At 34.6% G+C, this 14624-nt stretch overlaps 1 protein-coding gene across 4 annotated transcripts in view; it reads right to left on the bottom strand.

Moving 5' to 3' along the window:
- Window positions 1-7543: 7543 nt before the first annotated feature.
- Window positions 7544-14624, bottom strand: part of SYDE2 (synapse defective Rho GTPase homolog 2) — a 49045-nt gene continuing 41964 nt past the window's right edge. For 2 of the 4 annotated variants that reach the window (XM_041749803.1, XM_041749804.1), the window contains exon 7: window positions 7544-10016. In XM_041749803.1, coding sequence (XP_041605737.1) covers window positions 9517-10016 — 500 coding nt within the window. In that variant the 3' untranslated portion in view covers window positions 7544-9516. Of the gene's footprint in view, window positions 10063-10576; window positions 10625-14624 lie in introns of all 4 variants that reach the window. The other 2 variants (XM_041749806.1, XM_041749805.1) reach the window with 2 other exon arrangements.

Here is a 14624-nt window from a genome sequence, read left to right as displayed (position 1 = left end):
GAACTGGTGGTTGCCAGAGGTGAGATGGGTGGGTGGGAATGGGCATAATAGATGACAAGGATTGAGAGGTACAAACTTCCAGTTATAAAATAAATAAATCACAGAGATGTAAGTATGGCATAGGAAATGTAGTCAATAATATTGTAATAACATTGGTGACAGATGGTGACTACACTTATTGTGGTGAGTACTAGTAATGTATAGAACTGTCAAATCATTATGTTGTACACCTGCAACTAATATAACACTGCATTTCAATTATACTTCAATAATAAAATTTTTTAAAAAGTCAGTTGTCCATAAATGTAGGGCCTATTTCTGAACTCTATTATATTCTGTAGGTTTGTCTATCCTGATACTAATACTTGATTATAGTCACTTTAAAAGTCTTGATTATGATTACTCTAAGGTCTTGATTATGGTCTTGATTATGGTCTTGATTATGGTCACTTTAAAAGTCATCTTAAAATTACATAATATTGGTCCCCCAAAGTCCTTTTTTTTTTTCAAGATTGTTTTGGCCTTCGTATGTATATTTATGCTAATTTACATGTGCAATTCTGACTTTCATAAAATTTCCTTGAGGTGATTTGCTAGTGGTCCAAACCCGTTGTGACTCAGGTCCTGTGTAAATGCACTAAGGCTATGGCTGATAATGGCTTAAGTGATATTCTGTGGTAGCTGAGGATGCAAGCAGATGTGGGAAGTTGAGTTGGCTAATAAAAAAGCTGGCAGTCTTTCAGAAGCAAATGTGACAGGCAAATGTAGCAGTACCATCCAGGGAGCAGAGAGTTAGCAGAAAGAACAGAGAGAAACAAAAGGAGTTCCTCTGATATTTTCTTATGTATATTCTTTATAAGAGGTTTAATAAACTCCTATTTTAAAATAAAATAAAACTCTACCATCATTAACACCCATAGTGTTTTACTCAGATGATGAGACTTCTAGGTGAGACTGTAGAATCGAATGGAAGGTAAGTTTTACTTACAGGCAGAGGAAGAGGCAGATTCTGTGGCTGGGCGCAGTGGGGAAAGGCAAGATTGGTTGGGGTATCTGAGGCTCACGGCACCAGAGCTGGCACATGGCCACAGGGGCTGGAGGAAATATTTTATCAAGAGAGGCGAGAATATGCTCAATTTTGGCCACTTTGCTAGTTAACAGGATATACAATGGCAGCCATTGCCTAGTAATTACCTGGAAAAATCTTTGCATGTTGGTTTTGGCTGCCAACGCACACTTCCATTTCCTGCACCATTTTACGAAGGGTCCCAAAGTTCATCCTGTGACATTTGGTCACTATAGGAGGAAGCAATAAGAGGTAATTGTTAGGAGATAACATCCTGTAGTCTCATGTTTCCATAAAAGGGAGGGAACTTGACTTCTCAAGAGGAAGGATCATGGGAGGATCACTTCCAGCTTCTCCCTGTCTCCTTAACTGCTCTCCAAGTCACAGAGACTGACTTATCTGACTAGTGAATTGAGTAGGACTTGAGCATGCTTGCCTGAGAGCCTTCTGTGTTCTCTCACCTACAGAGCCAGCCTGTCTATAATAATGTACTTTTTTTCTTTTTTGTAGCGCTGACAGGCTGTACCCCTGCCAGGAGTTTAAATGTGACAGTGACTGGGTGGGAATGAGCAGATCACAGGGAATGTAGGAAGAAGCCTACTTGGCCATAGATCCTAGCCATTTTCTCCAGCTTACCTTCATCAATAAGTAGTAAATCTGGTATTTTGATCTCTATATGTCTGGCTCCTAGGTCTTGATTCTAATTTCAGAAGGGAAAAATAGGTGTGCTATCACACCTATGTTAATATAGAGGGAGCATGGAGGAAGATAGGCTGGTAGGAGAGGGTTAAATCTATAAGAGGAAACAAAATGGAAAAGAAAATAAGGTCAGAGCCATTGCTCTGAGAGGTTCCCAAACCTCAGGCTGCAAAAATTGGGCTTTGGCCATATTCCTGCCAGAGTGGAATCTGCAGAGCAGCTGGGGTTGACAACACAGGGCTCATGAGGAATGTGCCCCACTTGGGACACAATCTCAGACAGGGGAAAATAAAATTTTTTAAAGAAAATAATATTACACATGTTGTTTGAATATGGTAGAAATTGTGGAAGTTATCTGTGAATGATAGAAGTCTGGGAAGCTAAAAGTTATGTGGAAAGGATCAAAAGATACACAGAATATGTATTACTTTTTGGAGACTATTAATAACAATGTTAGGTCTTTCTGTGATGAAATCTAGGATTTGTAGTAAATTCACATTCTGTGACTCTTTTAGGAGTTAATTAAATAGCACAAAGTTCATCTCCAATTCTTTTTTTGGGGGTGGGGGGTGGGGAGGGAGCTTCCAAAATAACACTTACTGTGAAGTATACTGAAGTCTGCAACTTACTTTAAAATGTACCAAAAATTAAGACAGATAATGGTGGATGGACATATATATGATCAAATTTACATACATACGAATTTACAAACTTACAAAACAAAATGCCTACAATTATAGAATCTAGCTGGTAGATATATGCATGTCCACTGTATAATTTTCAACTTTTCTTTATATTTAAAAACATTCATAATGAAGTATTGATGGAAAAAGATACTAACGTGCCTTCTTTGACTTTACAGGTGAGTTTCGACATTGAAGTACAGATCAAACACAGATTCATAACCTTGGACAGATGGCACTTTATGCTCTGACATTTCTTATCAACCAGTTTAGACAAGCTATTTTCATTTACCTAATGATTCAAATTTTCCCTCAGGTAAAAACTTGAGTTTTACAATGGCTACAGAGCAGGGGAAAGTTAGAGACGCAAATGCTGGCAAACTGCATCCCTTTTCTTGAACAAAGGTCAAGAACAAGGGGTCACTGTTCAATATCTGCAGCTGTGAAAAAAATGTGAGCTGCAGGCTTGCTGTCTCTCCAAACTGTCACAAAAATGTCTTGAATGCAAGAGACTTTCTCTTTTCTTGATTTAATTAATATTCATTGTGTTCTTCTAAAGTTGGAATTTTAAACTCTTCTTAGAGGAGTTTCCAGTCAAAGAAGTATGTAGAATATTGAGGTCAATACCAAGTTTTTACTTCATAAATACTTCCAGTAAGCAAAACAACAAAAAAGAAAGATTAACTCAAATGACTTAAAAGCATGCCAGTGGCCTTATCAAACAGATAAGGATTAAGTTAACTCAACCCAGGGGCACTATTATAGGCATTTTTCTCATTTGCTTAAAACAAGCACTTGACATTGAGAAAGATAAAAAACAAGAGGATCAAGGGAAATAGAGGAAAAAATAAAGATGAAATCAGAGAGGGAAAGAAACCATAAGAAACTCTTAATCATAGGAAACAAACTGAGGGTCATTGGAGGGGAGAGGGGTAGGGGGATGGAGTACTGGGTGATAGACATTAAGGAGGACACGTGATGTAATGAGCACTGGGTGTTACATGACTGATGAATCACTGACCTCTACCTCTGAAACTAATCATACATTATATGTTAAATTTACATTTAAAAAAAGATAAAAAATTAAACATATTGTTTGTTCCCCAAAGTGGTCTCTGCTACTCTTTCTAATTTTAGTTCTACTTGTAGTGTTCATTCAACTTTATGAAAATATTTTCTTTTAACAAAATGAAAAATAGGTTCTTTTTAGTTCTAGCAAAAAGTGCACACTAAAATGATTCAGGACATTTTTTTGCTCACGATTTCTGTAAAGAAATGCCACATTTTAACAAAAGCTCTCTCAGAGACCTTCCTTTCTTATGGTGAGAGACACTTTCATATACATATGATTTAAATAATTGTTTCCACTAAAATAATTGCTATTATGCAGCAAAAAAAAAAAAAAATGAACCCACTAACTTTTTAAGTCACAAATACTCTGAAGGCCATTCTAGTTCCAAAAGAAATGCATGTCATTAAAAAAAAAAAAAAAGATAACACATTCTTAACCACAGGTAATTACTACTTAGGAGTGAATATTTGAATAATTACATACACATTGCTCTCATGGTCCTTAATCTTTTCCTTGCAAAAAGACAACTATTCTTTGAGAATGCCTTTACATTCATTCATTTATTAATAATTCACAGAATATCTTCTATGTTATAGTTCCTAGGCAGACACGAATAAAATAGATATATAATGGTGTGGATATACTTTTTTAAACTTTCTTTTTAAAAAGATTTATTTAGAGAGAACGAGGGAGTGGGAGGCAGAGAGTTGTAAGCAGACTTTGAGCTGAGAGCCAAGCCCAAGTTGGTGCTCAATCCCATATCCTTGAGTGGAAACCAAGAGTTAAATGCTCAGCCAACTATGCCACCAGGTGCCCCTTAAAGTTTTTCTTCTTACATTTGGTTTAAATGTAAACATTTTCAAAAGTTATAAATGTCCATAATTTAACCAAATAGTATGGTAACTATTTGGTATTTGTTGCAAGAACTAGAAATCTCCATCTTCTTCCTCTCCCAATTTTCAAAGTGGGTTACTGGTTGGATTTTCAGAGGGAGCCTCTGAAGTGGCATTTGGACATAGAAGTGAAATGACAAAAAGACAGCTACTCAAGGAAAGTCTGGATGAGAAGCATTCCACATGGAGGAGAGGGCAGGTGCAGAGATCCTAGGACAGGAACGAAGTCCTCAGTGTTGCTAGAGCCCAGGGAGCAAGGGAAGAACCTGAGTAAATGATATGGTTTATTTTTTGAAAAGATGACTGGGTTCTGTGGATAAACTAGATTGTCAGTATGGAGAGAGTGACAGTAAAGTGATGAAACAGGAAGAGACTGGGAGATGATGGTAGCTTAGTCTAGAATGTGAGCAGTGACAAAACTACATGTACGGTTTCAGGATATATTGTAGTTAGAACTATTGATAGGTTGGGTAAGTGGGAGTGAGAGAAAGACTAGTTTGAGAGCAGTAGGGTTGAGATGAAGACTAGGGAAGTGTTGAGGATATTTGTCACTGTCAGGCTGCTTAGCATCTGAAGCCCCTTCTTAAATTCATAGAATTTACCATTGTGTGAATTCCAGAGAACAGATGCTAGCTAATTGCTCCCTGACACCTGGAAACTGAAGTACAATCTCATGCTTCTGTCAGGGACTTCGAATCAGGAATGAGGCAGTGGAGCATAAGCTAATGTTTGGTGGCAGTACCCTAATCAGGCATAGCTGTGGTTGCTCTCATTCTGATCACCTAGCCTCTTAGTTCTGCTTATTTTCCAAGTCTATTTCTCCAGCTTTCCCATTAAAAAAAAAAAATTGAGGTATGATTTATAAAACAGGCAAAAATATCAAGTATGGAACTTGATATGTAAACACCTATAAAACTTCCACAAAGATATAAAACATTTTCAACACTCTTTTAACAGTCTTCCCTCTGAAACATTTAATTCCATTTTTGCCTGAATTAACCAGTTTTTGGCCAAGTCAGAAAGCACCCAGGAACTCTGATTTCTGGCACTCCAATGTTTATCACTCTAGTGTTTATCAAACATGAGCCTTACTGAATGAAAAATGAGCACTGGGCTGGAAAAGGAATGCTTTTCCGCTTTTTTCCCTACCAAAGTCCTCAGGTCTGTAAGATTCAAACAGAAACTTACTACTAAACTTTTATCACTTTCCAAGTACTAAAAGTCGGTATCTTTAAATTATAAAATCCTAAGCTTTAAAATCATTTTGTCTAGAAACATCTTTTCAAGAACCATACCAGTACCCCAACCTGTTTCTGTAGGGTTCCTAATATAAAGCCACACAATCTGAAGTCTTCCAAAAAGGTAGGATATGAACTTAGCTCTGATACATATTTAGTCTTCCTGTTTTCTTATCCTTGCAGTGGCTATCACCACCATTACCAGGTACAGAAGCATTAGTACTTAAGTTAACAGGACTTTTGATAGTATTTTGATAGGTATTTTGAAGGTATCTTGATAAACAATACATTAATAGCAACTTCTAAAAGGAGCTCATTTTAAAATTATAATGGAGTCACCTCAATCTCATCTATCCTTCAGTTGCTCAGGCCTCACTCCTTTCTCCACAGTCCACTGGCAGATTCTTTCGGCTCCTCTTAGAAAAGACATATCCAGAATACAACCAGTTCTCACCACCACTATTGCTTCTTCCCTGCCCCAAACGACCATCTTTCTTGCCTGGATTACTGCAAAACTGGACACAAGAAGATAATAGAGAAATGCCTTCACAGTTCTAAAGGGAAGTAAGTTTGAACCTAGAACTGTGGGTCCAATCAAAATGAAATATAGGGAAAAAATGAAGGACTTTACAGACATGCAAGGATTCAAAACTTTACCTCTCAAGCACCCTTCTTGTTTGTATGGCGAGGGGTCGGTGTGGGGATGTGGGAGGTACAAGGGGTGGCAAGAGATATATGTGGTGGTGGGAAACTACTTATATACTTCAGCAAACAAAAAACACCCTAAATTTTAGAAAAGTGAGATATAAAACAATATAGGAGTGCAAGGAAAACATATTCCAGGATGACAGCTAAAAACTACTTTTCCATGTTTGATAAAATGGATTAAAAAGCTTAAGATGATCTCAGAATAATACTGAAGATATTTTTCTTCTGTCAAAGAAAAATAAAGGCAAGAATATACTTCATGAATCCCAGGATGAGAGCTAAAAGCACTATGAACAAATTTGGTAATCCAATAGTATGATAAAAGAATAAAAATCTGCAAAAGTCATGACCCAATTATGAAGCAAATAACACACAGCATGATTGAGAGAGGTTGGTGGCTGTAAGATAAAATAATCCATTTGCTCTTTAGTTTGGAATATTCTACTTAAATCAGCGTAGACTGATTGGATATGTAGGAAACAAAACCACCTGGCTAGCCTCTCTATGCTTTTGCATAATCTAGCGCATAATGGCTAGTTGTTTGATTTGCACTTTTTAGAATCAACATATAAAGGAAAAGCCTAAGTTATAGTTCCCCAATAATATACATCCATGAATGTTGATTATATAAACTAAACGTGTAACTTCGAGAAATTAGGAGGTAAGGAACAGTAATAGGCTGGAAGGAAAGAATAGCACGCACTGGTATTGAGACAAGAGATACTGTTTACAAAAGATGGATCAAGAAATAAAAATTACGAAAGTTATAAAGGAAACTGAAGGAAGAACTAAAAATATTAAATGGGGAGGAGGAATGGACATTCCCTATCATTCATAATGGACAATCAACAGATACTACTTAAATGACAAATCAAGAAACAGCAGCAGTAAACCTAGACCCAGTGATGCAGGTAGTCCCAACCTGAAGGATAAAAAGTGGCATTACCTCTGAGAAGTGGGATTGGTGTGAGTGGCAGGAGGCACACCTTTACTTTTCATTCTTTATCCATCTGAATTGCTCGAAATTTTATTCAGGTACATGCATTAAAATTAAAATTGTTTTTAATCCCCCCAAAATGTAGGGGCTGGTAGACTTAGAAGGGAATGATAGCTGAAGGTCTTATAGTGTAGAAAGATCCCAGGAGATTAGAAAAAGCAGGCATAAAAAGTCAAAAAAGGTGTGCAGTTAAAGGTCATTTAAAGTAAAAGCATAAACTTACTCAGCACTTCTAAATACAGCAGATTCAATAAGAGAGATTTATAGTTAGGACACAGTGATTTAGACAACACAAACATTTAGTATTTTCTATTTAAGACGGCAGAGATTAAAAATATTCCCATCCAGAATTATATAACAAAGTACATCTGGCCTTTAAAGTATTTCAGATTCTGGAAACTTCAATGCTGGACCAAAAAATATTGTTACATGTATTTATGAATAACATTTGATTGTCCAAAACTTTAACATGTTTGTTTAAAAAAAAATGACATCATAATAAGTGATCCTTAAAGTCATTATGATAATTAATAGCATGACACCAAGGTTATAATACTTTAATAAAACTTTAGCATTTCTGGAACAACTTATTCAATTCATACAATATACATGATAAAGCAAACTAAAGGAAGACTAAGACAGTCTTCCTACAAAACATTTAAAGTACATTTCTTTTGACTGTTTACTCAATATATATACCTGTCACATATTCTTTTGGTATTCTTCTCAATTGTTATACAAAGCTTTAAAAAATGAGATTTTCATATAAAAATAGTTATCTGGCTTTTTAACAATTGTGTTTTCATATTAAATAACAAGGTGGTCTGTTTATCAATGTATACTACATAGAAATAGTTAAATACTTTAATATTTAGAAAAACATCAAGAAGTCAATATTCTAATGGCTGCTACATCTTTAAGTTGGTGATTCAAATTTTATAATTTTAAAATTACATGTTCTGTGGGTATAAAAGTTTAAAAAATACATTCTAATTTAATAAAAAAGCCTTCTAAATTTACATTTTCAAACACTGCTGTGATTGCTATAGTGACTATATTGTAGATATACTTAGCCAAAATAAGTTAATTTTTCAAAATCAGTAACGTGGAGTATGCTGGCAAGATTTCTTTAGAAACAAATGAGGGTAATTATAAAGTCAATGTTATCAATGTACTACTACAAATAAATATGCTTAAAGTATAATTACTTTGTTTTAAAAAGCAGAACATAAAAATGCATAGAATAGGTGAAGATTTTTTTTAATGTAAATCACTAGTGCAGAAATCTGGGCTCTTAATCCCTTAAGAAGTTAGGCGATTTCAATTTAAAAGATGACTTCTCACTAGGGATATCATGACTTTCTGTGAATCAAAAAAAGAAAGTCTATTATTTCTATTTAGAAGCTTTTAGTGTTTTGGTTCAAGCGTTTCTGTGGAATTCCTTTAACATAAATGTTCTTTCCCTGAAAAAGACATTTTAAGCTAATAATTTTGGCCTCATGACATATATACCTTAAAGATCCATGTGATTCTGCAGCCAATGCCTCTCCCATTCTAATATCTATCCATATATGCACTTATAAATAGACACATTTTCAGGATTATAAAAATATTTAATTTTTATAAGCTTAAATAATTACTGAGTGTTAATACAGAATACATTAATATTTGTATAATTTTACTTTTATTTATAAAAAGGTTTTTTATAGCAGCATTTGCATTGCAAATGAAATATGATCACATGATGTTGCAGTGTACATGGACTCACACTGCAAACCAGATGGAGCAGCTGCCACGTTCCTCTAAAAGAAACATCTGTTTCAGCTACAAAAGAGCAGTTCCTATAAAGTACAAAAACTAAGCAGGGCTAATAACTCATCTGAATCTTATAAGTGCATTTAAAAGTTATCTCCATAGAATTGGCCAAACTTGTTAAAATATCTGCAAGTCCACGTTATCTTTGCCCCAAGAAAAATTTTCTAATAAGTAAAAATTATATTAATGAATAGTATTTTTAATTGAATCACATGAACTTACTAGAAATTAATGGAATTTTCAAGAGTAAAAAAATAAAAACATCACTGTGAGAGGTACAAGAAAGTGAGAAAGACTGATTTTAAATTTAAAACATTACAAAAAAGCAAATGAAAATTCTCAATCTCAAACACTCATATTAAGCTTGTTTTTGTTGAGTTCACGCTCCAGATTTCCAATCAAAGTATCAATACTTTCTTGTAGGTCTTGAAGATTGACTTTTCGATCCACTGTAGACTCAATTGTCTGCACTGTCAAGTATGTCTGAAATGTGTACTCTTTGGACATGGGTACTGGCTGTTCAATCATTATATCTGGTCCATACATTTTGTTACAGTTTTCTCCATTTTCTCTGCCTTCTGAAGGAACATCATCATAATCTCCATCATTTAAATTTTCTTTTGTATTCAAAAAGTAGTTTTCTCCACAGCTGCTCCAGTCTCCTGCATAACGATTACTAACTGGACTGTCTAATCGGGTTTGCCTTGATCTAAGTATTCTTGATGAATCAGTACCACTCAAATTTAACATGCAAGGTCGTTCTTTCTTCCTCCTCAAATAATTTAGAGAAGACTTCTGCTCTGGAAATAAATTGTCTGTCGATTCTTTGACAGTTAAACGTTGCACTAGAAACAAACAATAAATTTGCTTAATCACAGCCATCCAACTGGCCTTAAAAAAAACAGAGCAAAGATAAGCCATTTAATAATCAACTACAAACATGCATTAAAACAAAACATGCACACTATATTTTTTAAAAAGCATTCCATAATTACTTTTTTCTATCACCAGACATAAGATTAGGGATAGAAGCTAATAGAATGTTCGATGGTGCTAATTCATGCCATATCATAACATCCCCAAACAAATCAAATTTCCAATGTTGATTAACTTCCAGTGCAAGTTAATTATTATCTATCTATAATTCAAACAGTAGCTAAGCTGGTAGCTTCTTCTAAATTAAAAGCTACAGCAAAAAGCAGGCAAGGCATGTTGGTGTACAAACAAAACAAAACAAAAAGTTCCTTCTTCTGCAAACATCTAAATGAGGCAGACATCTAAAGTGCTCACTCTAATCTTTGTGCTTTTTTGCAATTCTATTAGCAGCAGTGTCACAATTTACTTTACTAAGCAGCCCGAATTTCACTTTGATAAAATGCAGATACTAGACTTGACCGCTTGTTACCTGAGTTTGATTATACAGCATTAGCTACTAACAGTCTTCATTTATTGCCTGAAAATAGTACAGATATTTTATTTTCCCATTCTGGTTAATAATCTCAAATAACATTCTTTATATATATTAAGATTCATTTTCTTCTAGGCCTTTGCATTTTGCAGGCTACACAGATTACTGTAGATAAACATATCATGACAAACAAATGCTTCACTGCTCACCCTTTTTGTGTATATTGGACAAAATGTTTAAGGTTCCTCTGTATAGAAAATGTTGAGGCATAACTTTTAAAAACTGTCCATAATACCTTTCTCTGCTTGTTTACTCTCCATTAATAAATGCCTCTCCATTTACACTTTGTTTGACTAAGATACGTATTATCAGTGTGAACATATTATCAGGAATAATATACCTACTTTTCACACTCCAACTTATAACGAGTGCTTGTTTCCTCTTATAGAAAATAAAAGATAATTGAAAAGTAATACAAACATGTATATATAGTTCTAGTATTCCAGACTTACAGTGATCTTAATATTTTTCAGGTTATATAATTTTTCACTTAGATTTTACTAAAATATTTGATAACTGTAGGTATGTTTTTAACATTTGCATTTGTCTATGTTTTTATGATATGGCCATTATATGTAATTGTAAATAGCTTAAATCTTTTGATCTAAAATTTTCTGGAAAATAAAGGTCTGATATTTACTTTAAATTTATCTTTAATAACAGTATTAATACAGAATGCCCTATGCCATTATTTGACGCAACTGCAAAATGAACATCTAAATTTTTCCATTGTTTAATTATTCAAATTCCTTTTTTTCCTCTAGCTACTAATCTCCACTAAATCTTCTTGTCTTTCTCCCTCACTTTCTGTGCTATTCTTGTTCTTAGATCTTAAGTGTCATGACTGTTGTTTTCAATTCCAGTACTTTGCTAACCTTGAAGTCATGTGGTTTGTGATCCAACCAAAGTAAAATTTTTTTAAAGATTTTGTTTATTTCTTCATGACAGACACACAGAGAGAGGCAGAGACACAGGTAGAGGGAGATGTGGAACTCTATCCCAGGACCCCAGGGCAGATGCTCAGCCACTGAGCCACCCATGGGTCCCTATTTCTGTTTTTTCTTTACCTGGATTGATCATAGATCTGTAAACTATATAAACACTAAAGAATGCAGAACACTGAGGAATGATAATAGATTTAGCAACTGAAATATACTGAGGCAGTGAGAGCCATTTGATCTGAGTATGTGGGGATTGATCCCCGAACCCTGGGATCATGACCTGAGCCAAAGGCAGACGCTCAACCGCTTAGCCACCCAGGTGCCCCATAAAACTATTTAAAGTAAGCTCTATGCCTTGGCAACATGGCACTACAACTCACAACCCCAAGATCCCAAGTTGTATATTCTACCAACTGAGCCAGATGGGTGACCCAAAGTAAAACATTTTTGACTGTGGGTTGAGCTCATCTTGTGCCCCCTTCTCTGACATTCACCTGCAAAGCCCAGATTTATTTTGTTGCCAGTTAAAGTTGTTTAACTGAATCCCTATTCAAACATTATTTTTGTGGGATGTCTGGGTGGCTCAGCAGTTGAGCGTCTGCCTTTGGTTCAGGGCATGATCCTGGAGTCCCAGGAGCCTGCTTCTCCCTCTGCCTATGTCTCTGCCTCCCTCTCTTTCTCTGTCTCTCATGAATAAATAAATAAAATCTTTAAAAAAAAACATTATTTTTGCATATTTCTTGGAAAATATTTAAGAAACCAATTACAATATTTTATACGTTAGACTAAAAATTCAATATCTGAAAAATCAACTTCACAGACTTTTTAAACTACTGATAGTGGAGTAGTTCCTATTAAAAATGCAGAGAAAATGATTAATTTTAACCCCTTAAAGGAAAACTTCTGGTTTTCCCAACACTATGACTGCTCATTGCAACAGAGTAAAATTTAAAATGCAATCTATAAAGTTGCTGAAAATGTTTCAAAATGTAATGATAATCACTAAGAAACTTAATTTTCTTATCTTGTTCTGATGGATTTATATTTTTAATCACCATTTTATTAGCCTTTTATGTATAGTATAATTGCTTTATTTAACAGAACATATTGAGTGCCTAGTTAATGCAGAGCACTGTCTTAGAACTTGGGTGCGTCAGTGTAAGCAAAATATAACCTCAGACCTCATAAAGCTTAGTCTAGTGAGAAAAATAGAACAAAAAGGAATAGGGAAAAAAATGATAGCTTTTCCCTAAAAAACCTGCTCCAAATTTACTCATAGAAAATGTGATACAGCAAATAGCTGGTCTAGGAGTTATACTTTCTCTAAATTTCAATGTTCTTAAAACAGCAAAACCATCTTTAGAAAGCAACAATTTTGTAAAAACCCAATACATTAAAAAAGATGAAAAGAAAACTATTTTGATCAAAAGGGAAGTGTGTTTACATTTTGTTCCCTCACCTGTTGCCAATCTGGCTCCAGAGCTACTTCCAAAGAAAATCAGGGCTTAGCAGAAGATAATCCTGAAATGCCATTGGCAGGATGATTTTTACCTTCCAGTACCAATATGCTAGGATTCCTATTGATCACTTTGAAGATAGTAAGATTTTTCAAATGGAAAACTTAAAGCAAATTTTATTGCCCCAAATTAAAAACTAACAAAAAATTAAAGTAAAAAATGAAAGGGGCGGGGAGGGTAGAACCAACTCTTTTCACCTCTGGAGTAGGGGAAATTCCAAAAGAAAATATAATAATAATAAGTAACATATGCACAGCAAGAGGAGCCAAAACCTTCTACTTAATGCATAGAGATGAGCATTCAGCAAGTTAACATCCAATGGCCTATTCTCTGTATCACAAGGGTTTTCTTTTTCCCAATCCTCACCAACGCTTGTTATTTCTTGTCTTTTTGATGTTAGTCATTCTGATAGGTATGAAGGGAATATATCACTGTGGTTTTGATTTGTATTTCTCTGATGCCAAGTGATGTTGAGCATCTTTTTATGTGTCCCTTGGCCATCTGGATGTCTTCTTTGGAAAAAGTCTATTCAGGTCCTCTGGGGCAGTCATTTTTAAATAACATAACCTCTGATACAGAATAAATGTTAAAGAAATCAGGTACTGATAGTAAACTTTGATATCTCTAGGTAAGCAAGTTTTCATTTGTGATTAGAATGACTAAGATGGCTCCTTTCCCAATTCCTAATGCTTATTAGAATTAAAGCAGTTCAAACACACATTTAAAACTTTAACTTGAGAGCTCCCTTATGTGAGATACCAAATGCAGAAATCAAACCAATTATCCAGAGAATCTTGATTCAGGATTTTAAAATAATTAATAATATATACCAATTCAGTTAAGATATAAATTAGAAATTATTTTTAAGCCTGTGTTTAAAAGAAAGCAAAAATTTTAACTTTACAAATTTAAAAATTGAAATATTTTATTCACTTCCTATAATTAATGTGATGTATTTTAAAAGACTAAATCAAACATTTTTGTATTTTGGTCTGTCCTCATATGTATCATTAAAAGAGTAACAAAGAGATAACTCTGCAACACATTTTGCTCAGTGCCCTTAGATGCTTTGTCTACAGAATCTTCACAACAACCCTGAGGTAGGCACTATTTATAGAGAAGCATACTGAGGCTTAGGGGAATTAATATGTGCCTGGGCCACAATCTGGATCCGAATTCAAGCCTGACTCCAAGGCCCAAGCATTTTTACCACTGTGTGATACACAAAACTCCTAAGTACTTTCATGTTTGTTACTATGCAGGGTGGGGAAGAGGAGTGGGGGTTATTACCGGACTAGAAAATTTTGGAACTTAAATACAGCCTCCTATATAGAACATCCAGTTAAATACATATTCCTTTTAGTTCTGAAAATATATAAAAGAGGTATTAGGAAAATAACTGTCAGCTTTTTGTTATTGACTAGAACAGGGGATAGATAAGTAAGATGGAAAAATCAATGATGATTGTCAAATTAAGCCTGGATAATTTGAAGACCAACCATGAATAAAGATGTCAGGAAGTAGAAA

The sequence above is a fragment of the Vulpes lagopus genome, chromosome 3 (genome assembly GCF_018345385.1).
Source record: "Vulpes lagopus strain Blue_001 chromosome 3, ASM1834538v1, whole genome shotgun sequence".
Classification (NCBI taxonomy): domain Eukaryota; kingdom Metazoa; phylum Chordata; class Mammalia; order Carnivora; family Canidae; genus Vulpes; species Vulpes lagopus.
This window is presented reverse-complemented; position numbering and strand designations above follow the sequence as displayed.